The sequence below is a fragment of the Serinus canaria genome, chromosome 3, assembly GCF_022539315.1.
Source record: "Serinus canaria isolate serCan28SL12 chromosome 3, serCan2020, whole genome shotgun sequence".
In the NCBI taxonomy this organism is placed as follows: Eukaryota; Metazoa; Chordata; class Aves; order Passeriformes; family Fringillidae; genus Serinus; species Serinus canaria.
In genome coordinates, this window is record NC_066316.1 from 19,062,922 (window position 1) to 19,084,552 (window position 21,631).

General features: G+C 36.9%; 1 protein-coding gene across 3 annotated transcripts in view; it reads left to right on the forward strand.

Moving 5' to 3' along the window:
• EPRS1 (glutamyl-prolyl-tRNA synthetase 1) overlaps window positions 1-21,631 on the forward strand; it is a 37,776-nt gene that overhangs the window by 7,434 nt on the left and 8,711 nt on the right. The window contains exons 4-26 of one of the 3 annotated variants that reach the window (XM_018921258.3): window positions 1,483-1,639; window positions 2,379-2,518; window positions 3,171-3,271; window positions 4,547-4,673; window positions 4,873-5,065; window positions 5,443-5,614; window positions 6,129-6,362; window positions 7,396-7,480; window positions 7,808-7,867; window positions 10,291-10,401; window positions 11,927-12,063; window positions 12,752-12,959; window positions 13,398-13,510; window positions 14,138-14,255; window positions 14,370-14,744; window positions 15,606-15,836; window positions 16,512-16,760; window positions 17,334-17,564; window positions 17,904-18,169; window positions 19,217-19,268; window positions 20,120-20,329; window positions 20,463-20,535; window positions 21,300-21,379. In XM_018921258.3, coding sequence (XP_018776803.1) covers window positions 1,483-1,639; window positions 2,379-2,518; window positions 3,171-3,271; window positions 4,547-4,673; window positions 4,873-5,065; window positions 5,443-5,614; window positions 6,129-6,362; window positions 7,396-7,480; window positions 7,808-7,867; window positions 10,291-10,401; window positions 11,927-12,063; window positions 12,752-12,959; window positions 13,398-13,510; window positions 14,138-14,255; window positions 14,370-14,744; window positions 15,606-15,836; window positions 16,512-16,760; window positions 17,334-17,564; window positions 17,904-18,169; window positions 19,217-19,268; window positions 20,120-20,329; window positions 20,463-20,535; window positions 21,300-21,379 — 3,723 coding nt within the window. The remainder of the gene's footprint in view (window positions 1-1,482; window positions 1,640-2,378; window positions 2,519-3,170; window positions 3,272-4,546; window positions 4,674-4,872; window positions 5,066-5,442; window positions 5,615-6,128; window positions 6,363-7,395; window positions 7,481-7,807; window positions 7,868-10,290; window positions 10,402-11,926; window positions 12,064-12,751; window positions 12,960-13,397; window positions 13,511-14,137; window positions 14,256-14,369; window positions 14,745-15,605; window positions 15,837-16,511; window positions 16,761-17,333; window positions 17,565-17,903; window positions 18,170-19,216; window positions 19,269-20,119; window positions 20,330-20,462; window positions 20,536-21,299; window positions 21,380-21,631) is intronic. The other 2 variants (XM_009096391.4, XM_009096392.4) reach the window with 2 other exon arrangements.

A 21,631-nucleotide genomic window follows, 5' to 3' on the forward strand; every position in this document is an offset into this window, starting at 1 on the left:
TGGGATGCTGAGGGGTTTGCTTTGGTGAGCTTCCTCCTTCATTTAAGAAATATAAAGACTAAGAAATCTGAGCTTTGGAAAGGTTGCCCTTGCCCACCCCTGCAACAGCAACTCCTAAGCAGTTTGCTAAGATAAAATAATTCAGCTTGGAAGGTAAAACATGGATTTTCCCTCCTCACTTCCCTCAGCTCTGTTGCCATCAGTGGCTATCTTGTAACACTTCAGTATAACACCAAAGAATGCTGTGTGGCATTGAAATCCTGAAGTAGCTTTTGCTGTGTATGATAGTCAAATACCCTGACCCTGTTTTCTTCCTGGGTCTAGCTCAAAATAGTCAGTCATATGCTGAATTTTAAATTGATAACTGAAACTAGCAGACAAGTTGAAATTTTCTTCCTCTGAAATCTGGGGAGGAACTGAAGGATTTGATTCAGGTCTTTTCTTCTTGAAGCCAGTGGTAATCACTCTTCAATCACTCTTCCACCCTCATAGCTGGTCTCAAGGGAAGTATTGTCTTACTACTTTGCCTGTGAGGCATTAAAAAGATGTAAGTTATCTTGTGGCTATTTAAAATTTCTGTCCAAATCCCTAGTTTTTAAGTTAAACCTAGACCTCAGCAAACACACTTTCAAGGCTGGTACAATACTTCTTTTCACTTCTGCGTCTTTCCAAAATAATACTGTTCTTGGAGAAGTACAGGGACAGCTGCCTTTGTGGTACGCGTATTTTGGCATGCAACTGCAAATGACTGAACTGAATTCTGTGGAGGTTGTAATTACATCTGTGCTTGCCACGTTGCCTTGAACGTTGGAAGGATTCCCGTTGCAGTTTGCAGAACAGTTACACATGAAATAGGACCAGAGAAGAGACACTTAGTCTCTTGCAGGATTGAGGGATTCAGTTTATATACAGGGCTACATTATTAACTAGCCTAATTCTTAATATTTTTTGTGTTTATTTACAAAGATGGAAAAGACTTTTGCAGGAGCGGGGAGTAGGACTTGTGAAGATCACAGATTTGATTTCTTCAAATCTAAAAGGAGATGAGGAAGGGAAAATAGAGACTGAGGGGGAAATGGTATACTAACCAGCAGCAGCACCAGGAAGAGGAAATAGGTCACAAATATGATATGTAAATAGCTAAAGGACAGGGATGATTTTTACATACTCTTGTGATAAGTGAGTACCTAAGAATTTACCAATGGGAATAACTTCCATGAAGTTGCTGTTTTCAGCAGTTTGAATTCATGCTGAAGGAAGAAATTAAATTTCACTATTTAGTATTGTTCTTGGTGAATTTTTCAGTATAATTTATTTTAAGTATTCTTTCAACATGTGTTATGATCTGATATATTTAATTCTAATGTTCCTGTTAATACTTTCTGTTCGGTTGTTAGATAAATTGTGTATTATTCAGTTATTTAACAAGCTTAATTCTCATTCCTTTGGTAACTTTAACTGTCTTTTGTCTCTTCAAACAAGATTGACCACTGGCTGGAGTTCAGTGCTACAAAGTTATCCACTGCCAGCCAGTTCCCTTCAGCCATCCAAGAACTCAACCACTGTCTGTCTCTACGGACCTACTTGGTGGGAAACTCTCTGAGTCTTGCAGATTTGTGTGTCTGGGCTGTACTAAAAGGTATTGGTTTATATTCTCTGTTTCACTGGCTTGCAATATCAATATATTGATACTTAATCAATATACCACAGGAATCCCGAATTTTTCTTTTTTGTGGATGCTAGTAGTGACTCCTAGCTCTATGACAGAGTGTGTACTGTCATGCACACTGCTGTGACCTGTGCATCGCTAGTGATGGCAATAGTATAGCTTAGGAAATCCTAGATTTTATTTTGTTTAGTTGTTGTTACATTTGGAAGTTTATGAGCTGTAATCCCTAGGTGGAACTTTTTCTAATTTCTTTTGTGCTAATAATTGCAAGAACAGTTATTATTATTACTTTTATTACCTGTTTCCTCAATATGAAAATGTGCAACGTAAAATTATATGCATCGACCTTTCGATGACATTATCTTAGCAGAGGAAATTTCTTCAGTGTTTACTTTTAATTATTAAAAGAGGTAGATGTCACTCTACAAAATGCACTTTAGAGGTTAAAGAAGCTTTTATGATCTGTTTTTGTGGATTTGGTTTTTATTTTCTCTTAGCTCTGTGTCTAAAGGTCATAGGTGATGATCTATCATTCCGTATAACCCAATTCCACTTGAAAGTAAAGGGAATAACTAGGATTAAAAGCTAGCAGCTTTTGGGTATTTTTTCAATGTTGCTGCTCTTAAGAGCAATCTGAAAAGCTGCTGTTGATAAGAATAATTTTATTTTTATAATTTAATAGTTTGAAAACTTCTTTTTTTTCTAACAGATAGTAGTACATGGCAAGGGCAGTTAGAACAAAACAAAGCTCCTGTGCATGCAAAGCGATGGTACAGCTTCCTTGAGGTACAGCGTGCTTTCCAGTCAGTAGGAGCCAAGTGGGCTGCTGGTACACCAAAGGTTAAAATGGTAAGATTTACTCTGATCTTCTGGAGAGAGTAGCTTTATTTCTGTGAATACATTGCAAGAATTTTTTCTTTTTAAGTTAGAGAATTAAAAACTGAAAGTAAGCAGTCATACAGTGAACTAAACTTTTGTAAACTCTTGTTCACTGCTAAAGCTGTTGCTTTCAAATTTAAAAAGGCATGAATTGTCTCGTCCAATATGTAGGTGGAACTGTGGAAATATGGCACCTCTTCTTTTAATCAGCACTGCTCTTTAGATATATTGTTTGCTTTTTCTAAAGACAGTTTGGGATTCTGATGGACCTGCAAAGATTGCTCTTTGACTGAAAGTTGACTGAAATTTGACTGAATTTGTTAATCATGTTCAGGTTAAGAACACCAAGATACAAAACCTTAACCTTTTATGGAATAAATTAGATAACTTAGTGTGGCTTTTCAGTCCTGGACCAGATTTGAAGACAAAATTACTTAAAACTCTAGAATTAATCTTTATTTAGAGTCCTTGAGTAATGTGAAAGTTGTGAAGAGATGAATTTGGGGTCCAATATGGCAGCTGGTAGGTTTGAAAGGAGACTTTGATGCAGCAGTTGTTATCTAGAGTTTTATATCTCATTTTACAGCTAATACAATCTGTAATTATGTCTCTTTTCAACAAGGCAACAGAAAAAGAAAAGAAAGCAGATGTTGGGAAGTTTGTTGAACTTCCTGGAGCAGAGATGGGAAAGGTCATTGTGAGGTTTCCTCCTGAAGCAAGTGGGTAAGAAACATGAATACTTTGACAAGGTTCTATTTTGTTTTTTCTATTAAAAAAAAAAAAGTATTTTGGTGGGGATGGTAATCAGCTTATCAGACAAGGCTGTTAAACCAAATGAGTGTTTAAAGCTTTGTCTCCACTAGAGCTGTTCATTCACTTCTCCTCTGTACTTCATTGCACTGTTGCCTGGACTTGGAATAGGGAGTTTAGTTGTGAGGTGACATTGTGCAGCTCAGCAGTGGGATGAGGAGAAGCAGGAGGATAGCATTTGTATGGATAATGGATGTGTGTGTCCTGCCAGGAGCTATGGTGTGGACGTGCAGTCCTTATGAATTGGGTCAAGTGACTCAATGCTTCCCAAGAAAGCTTAGATTTGAGAAAGGAAAGATGTGTGGGATAGCCTTCCTTGAGGAAGCTTGACAGCAGATGTGTAATGGAGGGCCAGGGATGCAGACTGTGTGGAATACCAAAGCACAAACTCCTTAAAGACCACACAGAGATGTGATGAGCCAGTATAATAAACTCAATTTTCAGCTGGCTTTTCATTTTCTGTTTCTTTTTGGAGTTGCCTGATGGCCTGTAAAATTTCCATGATTGCATTTGTTCATTAAACTGGCTGTTCAGGTCACGGGACATCTGTAGTTGTGTTTCTTACTCTATTAGTCCAATATAAACTTTACTCAAATATTATAAATTATGTATTTTGTACATGTATGTTTATAACATACATTGTTCTCAGCTTACTTTAGTAGTTTTTAGCATCTTAATCCCGGTGTTTTAAAACACTGTTCTTCAGTGACATGTTACTCTCTTTTTGTAAGAGATTTTATTTTTATGGATTGGGGGATTTATATTTAGTTTAAAATGTCAGTAGCTTTATAGCTTATATTAAAAAATACACAGTAATCAGAAAATTCCACTCTTGTGTATGTGGTAGTTACAGATTATCTGGTAGCTGCTACTGGGTTTCACCAGCAGTTGGTTTGGGTTAGTCTGTAAAAATGGAGAAAATTACAGTCCAATCTTTATATCCATAGTAACACTCTAATTTACATATTTAGTTATTTTTAACAGTCAATTACTGAATTTGTAGTAGAAGAAACATAATCTGCTTTCATAAACATGAAGTATTTCAGCAAATATCCTAGGTTTGCTGTTTGTTACACTTAGGTATTGCTTTCCATTCTTTCTCCTTCCTTCACAAATAAAGAAGTCTAGCTGAAGTAGTTCTGATATTTATTTATTAATTATTTATTTATTTTTTAATTTCCTTTTTAGATATCTGCACATTGGTCATGCTAAAGCTGCCCTGCTAAATCAGCACTACCAAGTTAACTTCAAAGGAAAACTTATTATGAGATTTGATGACACAAATCCAGAAAAAGAGAAAGAAGACTTTGAAAAGGTATGATAAGATAGCAGAGTGATTATAGGCTGTGAAACAATGATAAGTGTGTGCCTTTCTTTTCTTTCATGCTTATTCTTATGGTTTATCCTTCCTGGACAATGGAGTATTAAAAACACCACATCCTACATGAAGAGGATAAAGATGTAAGAAAACTACCTTTCCTGAATATCACAGTGTACATTTTCACACTTGGCAGGTTATTCTCGAAGACGTTGCCATGCTGCACATCAAACCAGATCAATTTACCTATACCTCAGACCACTTTGAAACAATAATGAAATATGCTGAGAAGCTTATTCAAGAAGGGAAGGCATATGTGGATGATACTCCTGCAGAACAAATGAAAGCAGAGCGTGAGCAAAGAGTGGAATCTAAACACAGAAATAACTGTAAGATATTTTAAGCTTTGGTCTTGCTTTCTGACCTTTTTGATTTGGTATCAAAGCTTGATTTTTATTAGCAGATATAAGTGAGATTACTAAATTGCATATCTTCAAGGTCCTTATGGAGACTTGAAAGTGTATAGTGCTTTCTTCTACAAGGCTGAATGGATTAAGTGCACATTTAGACCAGGGCATAAACTTGTGTATATATGAATTCATCACCATTCATTATCACTTAAAAAATTCACAATGTAAAATGTGTGAAAATGAATTCCAGTGTCCAAAGAGGGAGTGTCACTGATTTTTGTTGCTGCAGTAATAAAACATGATGCTGTATCAGCTTCATAATATCTTAGAAAATGGTGTATTTTTGTTGTTCTTAGGTGTTAATAAGAATCTACAAATGTGGGAAGAAATGAAAAAAGGAACAGAATATGGACAAACTTGTTGTCTACGAGCAAAAATAGATATGAGTAGTAACAATGGATGTATGAGGGATCCAACTCTTTATCGTTGTAAAAACCAGCCTCACCCTCGGACAGGAAGTACCTACAAGTATGTCCACTTTCTCATTGTGTGGCCTGTAGCTTTTGCTCTTTCCAGGGCATTTACAATTCCTTAGTAAATTTCTTTTAATACTTGGGACTTGCTAGCATTTTTCAACTAGAATATGCGATGACTCTCTTGACTTTCTGAAACTTGTGCAAATTACTTTTAAAACCTGTGAGATGGCCATTATGGTCAACAGTGAATATTATTTCAGTTTTAGTCCCTATATGTGTTTGAAAAAATATTAGCAGTATAGGGGTTTTTTTTTTAGGCTTGAGTATTAAGGCTGTTTTCAGTTTATTTCTTGAAGACTTTCTTCATCTTAAAATTATATTGCCCTCTGGATCTCTTTGTGGACTACTAGTTGTGTGTGTGTTATTTTAGTCTTGATCTGAAAGTTTTCAGGATCACAGGTTAGAAATATTTGTAATGCGTGAATATAAACTGCACTGAGTTTAAATGTTTAGGTGGGAGGACTATGTTTTGTTGTACCCTGCTAACCAAAGATCTTTTTTGTCAGTGTTTATCCCACATATGACTTTGCCTGCCCCATTGTTGATAGTATTGAAGGTGTCACACATGCACTGAGAACAACTGAATACCATGACAGAGATGAACAATTCTACTGGATTATTGAGGCTCTGGGTATAAGGAAGCCATATATATGGGAGTATAGCAGGCTAAACCTCAACAACACTGTGCTCTCCAAGAGAAAGCTCACGTGGTTTGTCAACGAAGGCCTTGTGGATGGATGGTATGTTCCATGGCTGTAGGTCAGTGCTGTTCCCTAAGATTCTTGTGACTAGCACATTCATTTTTGCTTTGGGGTAGTTTGAATGAATATTTAAACAATATTAAAGAATACAGATTAATTAAACTGGCTTGTGTATGTACAATGTGTCTGTTTCCTACTCTACAGTAGCTGTGTACATACATATTCATGGCCTGTAATAAACATGAGGCAGCTTATTTTTGGACTCTGGCTCTTGCTGTGGGTGGCATTTACATGTTTTCCACTCTTGAGTCATTGGTTGTTGTCATTGGAGTCATTCCTAAACAATGCCAGAAGAGGGCCTGGATTGAAGTGTTTCTGGTTCTGTCCATCTAGTCAAATCCATCCCACTTCTCTCCAACCTGCCCTCATACTCCTACTTTCTGGTAATTTTTTCAGATTGATTTGATTTCTGCAGACAGTGTTTGGTGGACTAGCTGTCTAGTTGTCAGTTGAGTTGGAAGCTTAGATTCCTAGTTTATGCATGGAGCCACTTGGCTAGAGCCAAGTTTATCCTTCCTTGCCCCTGCCTGTTTTTTTTCCCTAGAGGTGTAGCTGATCTTATGATGGTCTTTACCTTTCCTTCCCTAAGCCTCCCTGTTAGGTCCTCAGTAAGGTTTGATTCATGTTCCCACCAAATTCAAAGGTTACATTGCAGATCAGGCCTTTTTATTTCTTCCGTAAGAGAAAAAAAACCCATAGGATTGTGTCACTTATATAAAGAGGTAGCATTGTCACTTCTTTCCAGTAACATTTTCTGGGTGCCCTTGAAAGGGAAATAATGGATAGGGACATAACTTTTGCCTTGCTAGTTTTTGAGAGACCTGACCTGCAACATACATTTTGTATGGATAAGAGCTCAGTCTTCTCAGTTAGGTGCTCTCACCTAGCTGGGAGCTCAGTAAAATACACTGATGCTGTGCCTTTCAAGTGGGGCAGTATTAGTAAAGTTCTTGATAAGTGCAGAATTTGAAAATTTAGCATATGGCACTAATGGAATACCTTTTTCCACTAGGGATGACCCAAGATTTCCCACTGTGCGTGGTGTCCTGAGAAGAGGCATGACAGTTGAAGGGCTGAAACAGTTTATTGCTGCTCAGGTGGGTGTTTTCTTCTGATTCTTTGAATCTCCCTCGATAAGTGTAACAAATTTTTGTGAAGCTTCACTTAATGTACTTGTTCTGCTTTTGAAGCTTTGCTACTTTGACATGTATTGCTTCAACAATGGTAGCACCTGTGAGTAGGTGTTGGCAAAATGGACTTGCAGGTTTCTTACTTGGAGAAGGTTTATTTTGCAAGCTTAAAAACTGGTTTTGATGAAAACAAACCATAGAGAGTTTTCAGTTTAAAGAACTTTGTTTTAAATTAGTCTAAGGGCTAGAATATTTATATTAATGTGGTGTCGGTTCGGATTTTATTTTATCCAGGGCTCCTCTCGATCTGTCGTGAACATGGAATGGGATAAAATCTGGTCCTTTAACAAAAAGGTATGTGCTTGCTCAGATTTGATGCTACTCCTGATATCCTCTTTCTAGGATATGTAGAGAATCCAGCGTTCATTGGAGTGCTTATCACAACAAGTAGCAGTTGCAGTATGCTGCATCATTTGGCGCACTCTCAGGAAAATGGAATGTCCCCCCCTTCTAACCTGAAGAAGCACTAATCCTGTTGATTCTTCTATACCAGTACTTACTTGCCTTCCTTAGTAGTATGGGAAAGGATAATGGTATTTGCTGTAAATCTGATCTGAAAACTGCATTTCATTTTTCTGCTTTCAAGCTGCGAGCTATCTGTAAGAAGGTATTACTTAATGCTTTTTACCTTAGCATATAGCTTACAGTGCCGTAAGCATACATAGCATAAGCTATCATTTGCAGCTTCATAGCGCAGTCAGACTTGCTTGTATAACAGGAGCTCTACAAACCCACTGAAAATGCATTATTCCTAGTTTTCAAAGGCTGCCCACCTCTGGTTTGGCTGATTTGTCAACATAAACACAAATTTTCTCCGATTTGGTTCACACTGGCCGCGTTTCCTTTCTGTGGCAAAAGGATGAACGCACTGTGTGCTCTGTCTGGGGAGATCAAGCCAGCACTGCTGGAGTTTCTGACTGAATGGCAAATCAGGAATATTGCATCTTGACATGATGAGTTGCTTTTTGGCAGCAGATGCTTGGACACTATAATAAGGCGATTTGTTTTCATGAGGATTGCATATTTTGTGTGATTGTGGAAACACCTGTTATTTTGCATTGGGATTCCTGCTTGGTTTTGCTTAGATAGTACCCACATCTGTTCATTTAAATAGTTTTTGCTTGTCTGGCATGTGTCTTGTATTTCTTCACGTATTTTGCATTTTATTTGCTACATACGTGTAGGTTTATGAATTGGTTCTTTCTGTTGCTGCATAAATACATTTTTGACTAACAACTGATTTGAGGGGAAGAATCTACAATGGACTGTCAAGGCTCATTTTTTTTAATTGACTTTTAAAGTGAGTTTCTTAGACCTCTGACTCAGCTCCTTGTACAGCACCATATTTATTAGCCAATCTTATTTACATGTTGTTGTGCAGATTGAAAGCTATCTGCAATATGAGAAAAACCGTTTGGCTGCTTACAGGTAATTCTGAGGTCAAAGACTTTATCAGTGTGACAACTCATATTTTATACGTGATCCTGTAATTTTTAGCACTTGACAAGGGATTACGAGCTTTAATGAATAAAATAAAGAGCTTGGTAATAACACTATAAAATCTGGTCATTTAATTATCAAAATTATGATATTAAATAAAACAATACCCCTGCATTTTGAGATACATACACAAGTCCTTTTTCAAAGTGTATGTCTAACATTTAGGTGACTTCATTTAGGTGACTGACTTCAGTGACTACTAACTTAGAAAAGTGTGTCTTCTTAAAAGTATATCATCATATCACTTTATTATCTAATGTCAAGTAGCTAGAGCTAAAGCTAAATACTTTTCTCCAAAATATAGAAAAATATATAGCTGTGTAGCTTTTCATTTGAGAAGGCATAAACCAAGGAGAGCAAAAATCACTTCATATTAATAGAAGCAGGTGCTTTTCTTTGTGTCAGTTTCCAGTTTACTGGGTAGATCTTGGATATTCCTTTTGGCCTTAGATGACTGCTTTACTTGAATTATGTATTTAAGTGCTTCTGAAGAGTTTGACAAACCAGTATTTGAGGTATAAAAAATGCTGTGAGAAACTACAGCTGCTAAGTTTGATAATGGGCAATAAAAATACAGGAAGACATCCTTGTGGTAGTTTTTCTTGCCAAACTCATGTTGTAGAAATCTGAATGAAGTCAATGTTATGGTATTGCCTTATTATAGTATCTGATGTGTCTGTAGTGAAATTGCAGACTTGATTGGTGCCTCCTCTACAGCCAGTTCTGTCACTGATTCTGCTGGAGTACTGGTCTGGAAAATGAGTATGAGATCAGGTCTCGTGCTGCTGGAAAAAGAACAAACTCCACTTAAAAATTATTGCTTTAAATTTAGTTAACTAGAGAAAAAGCGGTTCACATGTAATAGCCTATGTGCACAGTAAAACTGTATCAGAGTACATTTTTGTGTCTTCCCCATAAGGCATTGGGTCGTAATTTTAGTTACTTCTGCTGTCAGTAGTACCCAATCCAGTTTTTACTCAGAGTGTTTTAGTAAAGATTGGAAATTGTAAAGTATTACCACTATTTTCTCACTATTCTATAGCTTTGGATGAAAGTGACATTAAAGCAAGCTTTGAAAAAACTGCAGTAACATAAAGAATACCAGTTAATATTCCTTTTTTTTTTTTTTTTTTTTTTGTGTGGTGATTGTTTTGTAAAGCATCCTATTTTTGTGTCAGTGGCATATATTCATGATCCACCTCATTTGTTTTCTGTAGGTTATAGACCCAGTAGCACCTCGGTACACTGCTTTACTGAAAGATGCAGTGGTCCCAGTAAATATTCCTGAAGCTCAAGAGGAGATGAAAGAAGTGGCTAAACACCCAAAGGTTCCTGCTTTACTCTCTTAATATTCTTGTACTGCAACTCAGTAAGGTTGGGAAATACCTTGGCACGAAACAGTCAGGAAGGGGAGTCGTGCTTTTAGCTTGCTTAGAGAGCTAATCTGCTAGAGATCTATCCAAGGGTTACTTTTGTTTTGCCTCAAAATTGTCAAAAACTGTGCAACTACTAAACATGTTTGTTCTTGTAAGAGGGAACTCTTTTTGTAAATATATAGAGTGCATATAAAAGGTGCCCTAAAAGGCCTCTCTGGGAGTTTTCAGAACAGGTGAGTCATTACAAGCCTGGAGTGCTACTCAAGCTGGTTTTCCTATTGTTTGATACTAACTTTCACAGGCGTTAAATATTAAGTTTTATTCAAGCTCTGTGGCTATAATACAGCAAACGCTCTTTATCCATTAACAGTGAGGTGTTTTTTTGAGTGGTTTATAAAATCAGGTTTTATATGGGGAGGTAACATATTAACTTGTTGATTCTGTCAATCTCTGGATTTTTAATATGACTTTTAAATTTGTATAGCAAATAATTCTTATCAAAAGCTAAGAACTTGCTGATTTGATACTTTTAGTATCCAGTAAACAGAATCATATCCCTTAAGAGGGAAGTGTGTTACTGATACAACTCTTTCTTGGTGCTACGAGTAACAAAGATGCTTTCCTTTGAGTCTGATGTCTCAAATTGTGCTGAAATGTCACTGAAAGCATCCCTTAGTTATACGTATATACACTTACACTGAGAAATGAATGAATATTGCTGAGGCTTTGCTTCATTTCTTTGTTTTGATTTTGTTGCTCTGAGTGCTCCTGTAGCAATTTCTTGTAACTAAGAGTTGGACATTGGGTTTCCCCTCTTGCCCATGGCTGATAGCAAGGAAACAGGTTTTGAGCAGATGTAAGTGAGAGCTGTGACTCTTCAAGGTTCAAAGACACTGAATTTTGGTCAGATACAAGCCACCATATTAAAACATTGATAGTACCAGTAAATGCTGCCTCAAATATGTAATGAAATAAATACTGACTGGAAAAAACAAACTGAAAACTCCTGACCAGCTGAGAAAGTCTGAACTCACAGCTGTCAGCCTTTTTAGAAAATAAAAGTTTATCTCAATTGTTGAGATACTTTAAAGCTGAATATTTTATAAGTGATGTAGTTCTGGTTTCTGTCTTTACAAATCTATGCAGCTAAAAGAAGGTCCATACATATTTCCATAATACCCTTATAAAAGCAAAAATGAGAGTTCTGAAATTAGTTTTGAAGGGAATTTGCATAGCAAAATGGAAACTTGAGAAAAACTTTGGGTTTACCTGGGAGATCCTAAAGAAGCATGGACCTTAATGAAATGAAATATGCTGTCAGTAGATTTTTTTTGCGTGTATTATCAGGGGAATGTGGACAACACTGTAAATAAGAAAGCGGAGAGAGCTGTGGAAAAACATTGTAGCTTTGCATTACTGTTATATTCTGTCTTCTGTCTTCATCTGTTGTCTTTGAAATGTAAATCATTATTCACAGAATGCTGATGTTGGGTTGAAGCCTGTGTGGTACAGCTCCAAAGTCCTCATTGAGGGAGCAGATGCAGAGACCCTGGCGGAGGGAGAGGTGGTTACATTCATAAACTGGGGCAATATCATCATCACCAAATTAAACAGGTAACCTGTACAGTGGCAGATGAAATTAATTTTTGCTTTTCAGCTTTTTGTTGCCTTTTCTTTTAACAGGAAGCTTGTAATAGTAAAGAATTAATGGTTGGCCATATATGTCCATTCTATGATTCTGTGTCTATAAATCTACTTTGAAACACCTCATGAAGCTGCATGTTAGCACAGGGTGTATATTTCTGTCATTAGTCATAATGATACTGCATGTTGCTCTCATCCAGGGCTCTCCATAATTCTGTGGCAATATTGCCACGGTAAAACAGCTTTTACAGACAGATAAAAACCACCTGGAATGTTAACAACTTTCACCCCGTAGCAAATACTGCTTTTGCCTACTGAGAAACTAAACCTGTCACAGTTTCAGTTGCACAGCCGTTGAGGTGGGGAAGGAGACCGTTTAATGTTCTCATGGTATCTTTGAAGTGGTTGTGTTGAGACAGTGCCAGAATGGGGTGAGCTCTGATAGAGAACATAAATATGCAAAGATTTTTCTCCCCATGCTTTTTATTCTATATTGATATTTAAGACAAAATTAATGGAGAACTTAAATGGCGGTAAATGCACTCTTTCATTTTCTATGATTCACACTTCAAAAATGAACTCTGAACATCTGGTTTTGCTGTACTGCATCAGAACTGATCATTTAGGCTGTACCATTATAATTTCTGTTTTCCTCTAGAAATTCAAGTGGAAAAATTGTGTCCATCAATGCCAAGTTGAACTTAGATAATAAGGACTTCAAAAAAACTACTAAGATCACTTGGTTGGCAGAAACTCCACGTGCACCCCTCATTCCAACTGTCTGTGTTAATTATGAGCATCTGATCACTAAGCCAGTTCTAGGTAAAGATGAAGATTTCAAGCAATATATCAACCGAAACAGCAAGGTGAGTTATACTTTTGTCCTCTTTAATTCCACAAAACTTCATGCTGTTTGGTTTTTTGGGTTTGCTTTTTTTTTTAAATTCACTCTTTCTAGTTGTGATTTTTAAAATAGAATTGATTTTTTGTTACACAATTTATCTGTTTATCTAGTTTCTGTGTTTCCATATAACCTGTCATAATCTCAAAATTAAAATATGACTCTTGTTTATTCTCAGTTTTTACCAGGCTTTTACACATCTGAAACCAATAGTTTGAGGTTTTGTCTTGATAAATTCTTATGATGTGGCATCTTCTTGCTAGTACTTGATCTGCTGTTGCTGGAATTAAGTAACATTTTGACACTTTGAAAAGGAGGAAATCACCATTATCCTTCTACAACTCTATTTCTTGCTGTTCCTTTGCTCTGTTAGGCATGGACTGATTTCTTTTAATACTTACAGCAAGAAGAACTGATGCTGGGTGATCCATGCCTTAAGGAGTTAAAAAAAGGAGACATCATACAACTTCAGAGGAGAGGATTCTTTATTTGTGATCAGCCCTATGAGCCAGTGAGGTAAGTTACCAGAGAATGGCCTAAACAGACTTCACAGAATTTGCTTTAGCTTGTTGTGTTTTAGTGTTTTCACACATGCACATTGGCAAGAGTAATGTCGTTCTGCAAATATTTACTCATTTCCATGATCTTTGTGAGGAAAATCTCTGTGGACTGGCATGGCTTTTATTTTTTGTTACATTCCTGCCTTTTCAAATTGTCTTAAGCCAAGTATGTGGTACTTGAGGTGCACCCTAGCTAACCTGGACTTGGTAATGAGGTCATGGTTTCATTGTGACTTGCAGTATAGAAATTTAGTAACGGTGCTACAGAATAAAACGCATTTTTCCAGTTAGGGTGTGCACATACTACTTAATTGTAACACTTTCTTAGCAAGCTATTGAAACATCTACATGCAATTATAACATAAACATAAAAATATTGTAAAAAAAGGAAAACGTTCATACAGGAGGAATCATTGCAGATCCCCAATTATGTAAATGTAGATAATTACAGCTGTGTATCAAAGATAAACCTGCAGTTGTGTGAAAGCATCTTTTAGAAAGAGTAGCTCATTTTTTTCAATAAATGTTTGATATTTATCTTTTGTTTCCTTTACTGTTGTGTTTTCTATAAATCTTTTTATAGTCCTTACAGTTGTAAAGATGCCCCGTGCATTTTGATTTACATTCCTGATGGACACACTAAAGAAATGCCAACATCTGGGTCAAAAGAGAAGACCAAAGCTGAAACTGCAAAGAAAGAGGTAAGTTGGTGGTTTAGGAAAGTACCATAAAATGTATTACTATACATCTCTTTCTGTACAAGATTACATGCTGAATACTTAGCTTCTTTTTTTTTTTTTTTTTTTTTTTTTAAGGCTAGTTCAGCTGTAAAAGAAAAATCTGCTCCAGTTGTTGGTCGTACCTCTACTCCAGCCTGTGCTGAGTCATCTGAAGGTCTCTTGATAATCTACAAAAAGGTGGCTGCACAGGGTGATGTAGTTCGTGACTTGAAGGCTAAGAAGGCAGCAAAGGAAGATATTGATAAAGCTGTGAAACAACTGCTGGCCTTGAAAGCAGAATACAAGGAGAAGACAGGCCAGGAATATAAGCCAGGAAATCCTCCAGTATCTGGAACTGCACAGTCATCAAAGCTTGAGACCTCTGGTACCTTGGAGAGTAAAGCCCTGTATGATAAAGTAGCAGAACAAGGAGAAGTGGTCCGAAAACTGAAAGCTGAGAAAGCATCTAAGGTGATGATTAAAATAATCCTGTGGTTTTGCCTGTGTTTGCATAGCTCATTGTTCTCTCTCTGTGGAGGTGAATGGGTGCTTATGGATCCAGGGATTTTATAGTGGTCATCATTTGGACTGGGCTCTGTTCTGTCAAAACCTGTGTTTTCCAAAACTTAATTCTTCAGTTAGATTTGTATGACCAAGTTTGTATTGGTGAATTCCTGTATTTCTTAGGCTGGTGTTCTGAAACATGGACAGAATTTACCCAACAGCAAGGGTTGATTAAGTATCCAAATCAAGTCCTTGAGATTAAAATGCCTTGGCAATTTCTTCATTTGTTTAACTCAGTATGGTCAAATTACGGACTTCACAGGATTGAATTGTTGCTGTTTAGACCTTGAAAAAAAGCTCCAAAGCCAGAAAGGAAAGATCCAAATACCACAGATGTTTTTGAGAATCTTCCTGTCTGTAACTGTACATAGCAAACATAGCTACTTTTAGCTGTGTTATTTCCTTTCTTTCTAAGGCAGAGCAAGAAGAGAGGGAAAATAACATAGTTTGCCCAGTGGTTAAACAATGATGATAGTAGCAGTGTCTTGATGGCACTATAAATGAATGGGAAGATCTAAATTAATTTATTGTTATAATTTTACTTAGGACAGTTAGGGTTGTACATCCCTTAAGAGGAGTTGCTTTGTTAAAATAGGAAATTAGTAGAGAAAACTTCTCTGAATAACTCCACTAAGTACTTAGGAAAATTGAATAGGTGCACATAAACTGCTGGTCTTTTAATGAAAGTATTTATGGTACTCTTGAGAGTGTTATGTCTCTATATCTTTGTTCCTCCCTCTTTCTGCCCCTCTTTCTTTCTTTTTTCAGGATGAGATAGGTGCTGCTGTGGAAGTCCTTTTATCCCTAAAGGCAGAATATAAACGACAGACAGGCCAGGAGTACAAGCCTGGAAGCCCACCTGTGGTCTTTGTCCCTCCTCAGTGTTCTCCTGTTTCCACTCCTCCATCCCCATATCCAGTAGACAGCAAGGCTCTGTACAGCAGAGTAGCTCAACAAGGAGAAGTGGTCCGCAAACTCAAATCGGAGAAAGCTTCAAAGGTGTTCTACCTGTGGATACTTCTGAGTGGAACAGTGTCTTCAGTTTAGGCTAAAACTCAATGGCAGGTTTTGTGAAAATTGAGAAGCAGAACATAAGCTAGTTCCATGAAGTGCTTTCCCAAATTCTCAGGAGCTGATGATATGGCTGACTGCATTAGTTCTGTGTTAGTGCATGGAAAATAAATAAGTTCTTTTTTTAGTCGTGCAAGATAAGTGAAGCAGAATATAGGCAGTAACTTGAAAGAAGGGCTGTAACTTGGAGCCAGAATGGCAGCAACAAATTTGGGAATTACCTGATCATGGCCAAAGAACCATTATTTATTCAGAGTCTGTGTATTTGCTGCTGTTCTCCAGTGTGCAGCTCATAGACTACTATAACTGGAGGTGTCTAAGCCACCTAAATGAGAGGCTTTTATGGCACAGAAATCAGCCCTTACCTGCACTACCTGATTTGGTCCTTTGATGTACAATGTGTAGGTATTCTGGCTAAAAAGTTTTACCACAGAGCTTAGTAATAACAGCTTATACTGGCAGGATAGCTCTAGAAGTTTTATTACAACAGCTGTGTTAGTGCCATTCTAGTAAAGCTCATGTTAAGCTTATCTCAGCTATTGTGTTACACCTCTCTTATTTCTACCCTTGTCTGCAACTGCTGTTTTTTCTCTCTTGCTTCAGGAACAAATAGATGAGGCTGTGAAGATTCTTTTAAACCTAAAAGCAGAATATAAACAAAAGACAGGTCAAGAGTACAAGCCTGGAAATCCACCCTCAACACCACCTTGTCTGTCTTCCAATGCACTTCCTTCTTCTGTCTGCTGCAGTAACTTGGCAAGCTGTAGCTTAGTGGATGGCAAAGCACTTTATGATACTGTAGCTGAGCAAGGGGAAGTGGTACGAAGACTCAAGGCAGAGAAAGCTTCCAAGGTACAATAGGCATTAGAGTGAGCAATCGTAATTGTAATCACATTTGGCCACTGGGGGGAAATCTTTCACCAAGTAGCGATCAAGCTCCCCTATGTCCAGGTCATGCGTGCTCTGACAGTGCCAAACAGAACTGTTCTGGTGCTGGATACTTTCCTGAGTCAGATATATGAAGTCAAACTTAACCTCTCATATCTAGGTGAATAGGGACAAACATGGCAGATATTTACCCTGCAGAAGTGTTTAATGTATTTTACTATCTCTTGCTGCATTTGGGACAAATGACTGTTCAGCTGTCTAGTGTGCTGCAGCAATAACAAGACCTTTCAAAAGGAAACAGATTCAATGATGGTTGTGGAAAAGAACATGAGACAAACCTGCAGCTTTTTAGGTGCTTCTGGGAGGTGGAGGGATTTCTGCCTGTATTTCCACCTTACAAAATGTTGGTGTTGGGTTGTTTTTGGGGGGCAATTTTGTTGGTTGGTTAGGTTGGTTTTGTAGCCTGATAATCCATGCTTCTGGCTAGTTCTCTCTTTAATTCTCACCAGTAAATATTGATATTTGTCCTCCACACAGGATCAAATAGATGAAGCAGTAAAACTCCTCCTTTCTCTAAAAGCTGACTACAAGGAAAAGACTGGGCAGGAGTACAAGCCAGGACACCCACCAGCAGCTCAGGGGGCTTTGCCTCAGACAACAAACACAGTACCCAGTGGTCCAGACACTCCTGAAGCTAAAGCCCTGTTTGGCAAAGTAGCTCTTCAAGGAGATGAAGTTAGGAAATTAAAAGCAGAAAAAGCAGACAAGGTAATAACATATACACTGTAGTGTAAAAATGTAATATATATATTTAAACCTGAAACTCTCTTTGAAATTTAGTGTGATTATGGGAATTAAACATGTAAAAAAAACACCTTTAAAATAGTCAGCATTGGAATTCTAAGATCTGAAACATTCTTTTTAAATTAGATATGCTGTCAGGTATGATCCTATAAAATGTCATCACATTAAAGTTAGGTACTGGCTTATGCAGATTTTTCTGCCAGCAGTCTGTGAATGTCTGTAAAGCCATATAGATATATTTTTTTTGATAGAGCCATATTATTCCAGTGATTTCTCTATCATTTTCTTCTTTTTTTCTCCAAGGAAAAGATAGATGTGGCTGTTAAAGAACTTCTTCAGTTGAAGGCCCAGTATAAGTCTGTTGCAGGAGTTGACTATAAACCAGTGTCTGCTAGTGGTGTAGATGACAAAGACAAAAAGAAGAAAGAGAAGGAGAACAAGTCTGAAAAGCAGAGTAAGCAACAGAAGCAAAATGATGGCCCCAAAAAAGAACCTTTGCAAGGACAGAGTGGTAATGAGCGCTCCTCAAATGGATCAGGAGAGGGCCAAGGCCCTAAGAAGCAAACCAGGTAAAGATACAATTTTTAATCTTACTGGATAGAACCATCAACTATCTACCTCTGTTCAGATTTAGAGTTTGATATGTGTCTCATTTCACTTGAAAAAGTGGACATTTGCAAAATAACTGTTTTATTACTGTTTATTTATTACAATAATAACTGTTGCTTTTGGCTCAACCCTTTTCATATTCAGGGTTGAGCCAAAAGCAAGTTACCAAAGTTTATTTAGTGTCAATTGTACCTCAGCATCCTGTATTGTTATTGTCACTGGGAATTTTTTGTGCTTGTCATTTGCTTCTGTAAGTGTGCTGCTGTGTCTTGCTGAAAGTTTAGAGGTCTTTTTACACCATGTGTTATGCAGCACTATGTATTTACTGTTTCATGTACATAAACCATATATTAGAGACAGACATGCAGTTATTTTGTGTGGAAATAATGCTAGAAAAAATGTATTTCCCTCCTTTAAAACTTCTCTGTTTGCAGAGATATAAAACCTTTACTTTTGTATTCTGTCATTTGAGTATGGTGAATTTAACCTTCTTTAGAATCCTGTAGTTTTATTTGTTATCTTTATTTTGAGGTAGGGTTAGTTTTCTGTCTCAAACAGTGTGACTTTCACATGAATGATGAATTCGAGTTTCATGTCTTTCCTGAAATTTTAGCTACTGGCTAGGTAGGAAATATTTAAAATAAAGAGTAAAACAGCTTACACAAAAGTCTGGTTAATCTTAGGTTCTTACTGGACTGCTTACTGGTGGTTGGGTTTTTTAATGTGTTGCTGTGAGGTTCTTTGATACAGCCATAGTGAGAATTAGAAGTGTGCAAACCATACATAATAATTGGAACTGTTCTTATTAAATATTCTTGTTAGGATGAGGAAATACTAGGAACTCCCACCAGCCAAAATTTATCCTTTTGATGTAAAACTAAAACATTCTCTTCTACCTTATTATTCCATACCTCTGGCCCCAAAAGAAAAGAAAAAGAAAAGGGTTAGGATAAATTTCATGGCTAAATGCTGAACAGCACAAATCTGGTTCTTTTGTCATACCATAGGCTGGGTCTAGAAGTTAAAAAAGAAGAAAACCTTTCAGAATGGTTCTCTCAGGTAAGTGCAGTTTGATTTGATTGTTTCATTCTGTTATAAATCAAGGTCTGTTTGAGAGTTACATCCTTCTGATTGAGATTCTTTTTTTTTTTTCAATACAAAGCAAAGTATTTGCTCTTTTCTATGTCTTATGTTATCATGGTCTTAAATAAAAGTGCCTTGGAGTGAAGACCTGAATAAATTTAGTAAGCTGTAAAAAGGGTGAGTGTCAACCACCCAACCTTATTATATATAATACATATGGTTTCCTTTGTTTCATGCCCAAATTCCTCTTTTGTTAAGAGTAAAAAACTTAGTTGAAATTATAGGAATTTCACAGACTTGAGAATTTTATTTCAGCTCCAGGTGATGCATAACAGAAGTGAATATCTGTTGATACTTAGCAGTTTTGCTGGCTTGAGAGATTGAAAACAACGCAGGTCGAGATGATTAGTTTTGATCAGTCTTGTTATGAGAGATTGTAAGTAGCTGTCAGTGGTGTACATTTCCTGGCAGAAGTATAATTTTTGCCTGTACTCTAAGGAATAAAAGTCTCTTTTGACATTAGCTAGAGACATTTCTTAGAGAAGTGCACTTTTTTTTGTTCCTGGAAAGCAGCTATCGTCTCTTACTTGGGTTCATGAAATTCTGTTTTAGTTAAGTGTTTACAGTATTCAGACCTATTCTTAAACTTAATGTTCCTGGTTAACCTTCTCTAGGTAACTCAAATGACACCTAAGTATATCTTAGCTGCTAACAATTTGAGCAGTTTATGTAGGAGACTTCTCTTGAGTTGCATGACACACACTTGAATTACTGAATGTTCTCTGTGTACAAACTGAAACCTCAGTCTCTGATTAATCTTTTGCAAGGTGATCACAAAATCAGAGATGATTGAATACTACGATGTGAGTGGCTGTTACATTCTTCGTCCTTGGGCTCATGCTATTTGGGAAGCCATCAAAGACTTCTTTGATGCAGAGATCAAGAAACTTGGAGTGGAGAACTGCTACTTCCCCATGTTTGTGTCCCAGGCTGCCTTAGAGACAGAGAAGTCTCATATTGCTGACTTTGCTCCTGAGGTACACTTCAAAACTTCATTTTAATCTGACTGTAAGAAAACCCAACCCCTTAGTCTGCAGCTGGGTATGAAAGTAAGTTTGGGGCTAGAGGATTTTTTCCCAAACTTGTTTTTTATTTTCTCCTTTTTTTTAGGTTGCTTGGGTCACAAGATCTGGGAAAACAGATCTGGCTGAACCAATTGCTATACGTCCCACAAGTGAAACAGGTGGGTCTCTTTTCATGTAGTTTGTCTGTAAACTTATATGTGAAGTTTTATATATAGTGTAGCTGATAGACAAGAGTCCCCTCTGAAAAGTGGAAGCCCCCTTTTTTCAGAATGTTTTCTATAACTCCTTAGGAAAATTTCTTGATCTTGTTGCTGCTCATAGCAAATCCACATTATATGTTCCCTTAAATAGACACTTTTAGGAAATGCAGACTTTTCCAGAAATTTTTTTGTTAATATCCTGAAGACTGACTTACTTTGTCTGAAAACACATTTGATTATTTGGTTTATAGTGTTTATAAGAAATTTTTTTCAACTCATAATTCACTTTGCATGTGTTTTGACTGTAACTGTTCCTCTGAGTAATTTAAACAAGCATTTTAAGACCTAAGGCTGGATGAGTTTTTAATTGAGTCAAGTCTATCATAGCATCCTGAAATCTTCAGATCAGGGAGTTCCTATTTGTGAACCCAGGTATATTTACCATACTGTAAGTCAGTGATTCAAACCCAGTGTCATTAAATAATAAGCTTTGGATTGTACTTTGAGCAGCAGCAGCCAAGCTCTTTTGCAGACACTCGGGATGAAGTGGAAGTACTCTCGTGAAAATTATGTATTAAGACAAAAAAATTTATTTCAAAGGAACTAAAACATAACAGCATAATTCTCACAGCAGAGAATGTTAAGCTTATATGTAGCAAAAGGAAAAGTTTGACATAAATGTCTTTATTGTGTGGAGACTCAAAGCTGCTTTCTTTTTACAGTAATGTATCCTTCCTATGCAAAGTGGGTACAGTCACACAGGGATCTTCCTATCAAGCTTAATCAGTGGTGCAGTGTTGTGGTATGTGTACACAATTCCTGAGTACTTTGTCTTATCACAAGTGCAGTGTAAGACAGTTATTCTCTGTGGACTTGGCATGATCATAATGATCACAGCGCATATTTCAAAGCAAAATTATTACCATGGTTTATATATGATATGTTTTTCTCAGTGTTTCTATTAAAACATTCTTTATCAATGTGTGTGGTTGATTGTATTAAGTAGAAATCTGACTAGTTGCCTTTTTTATTTTTTTTGAGGATTTTCTAATAC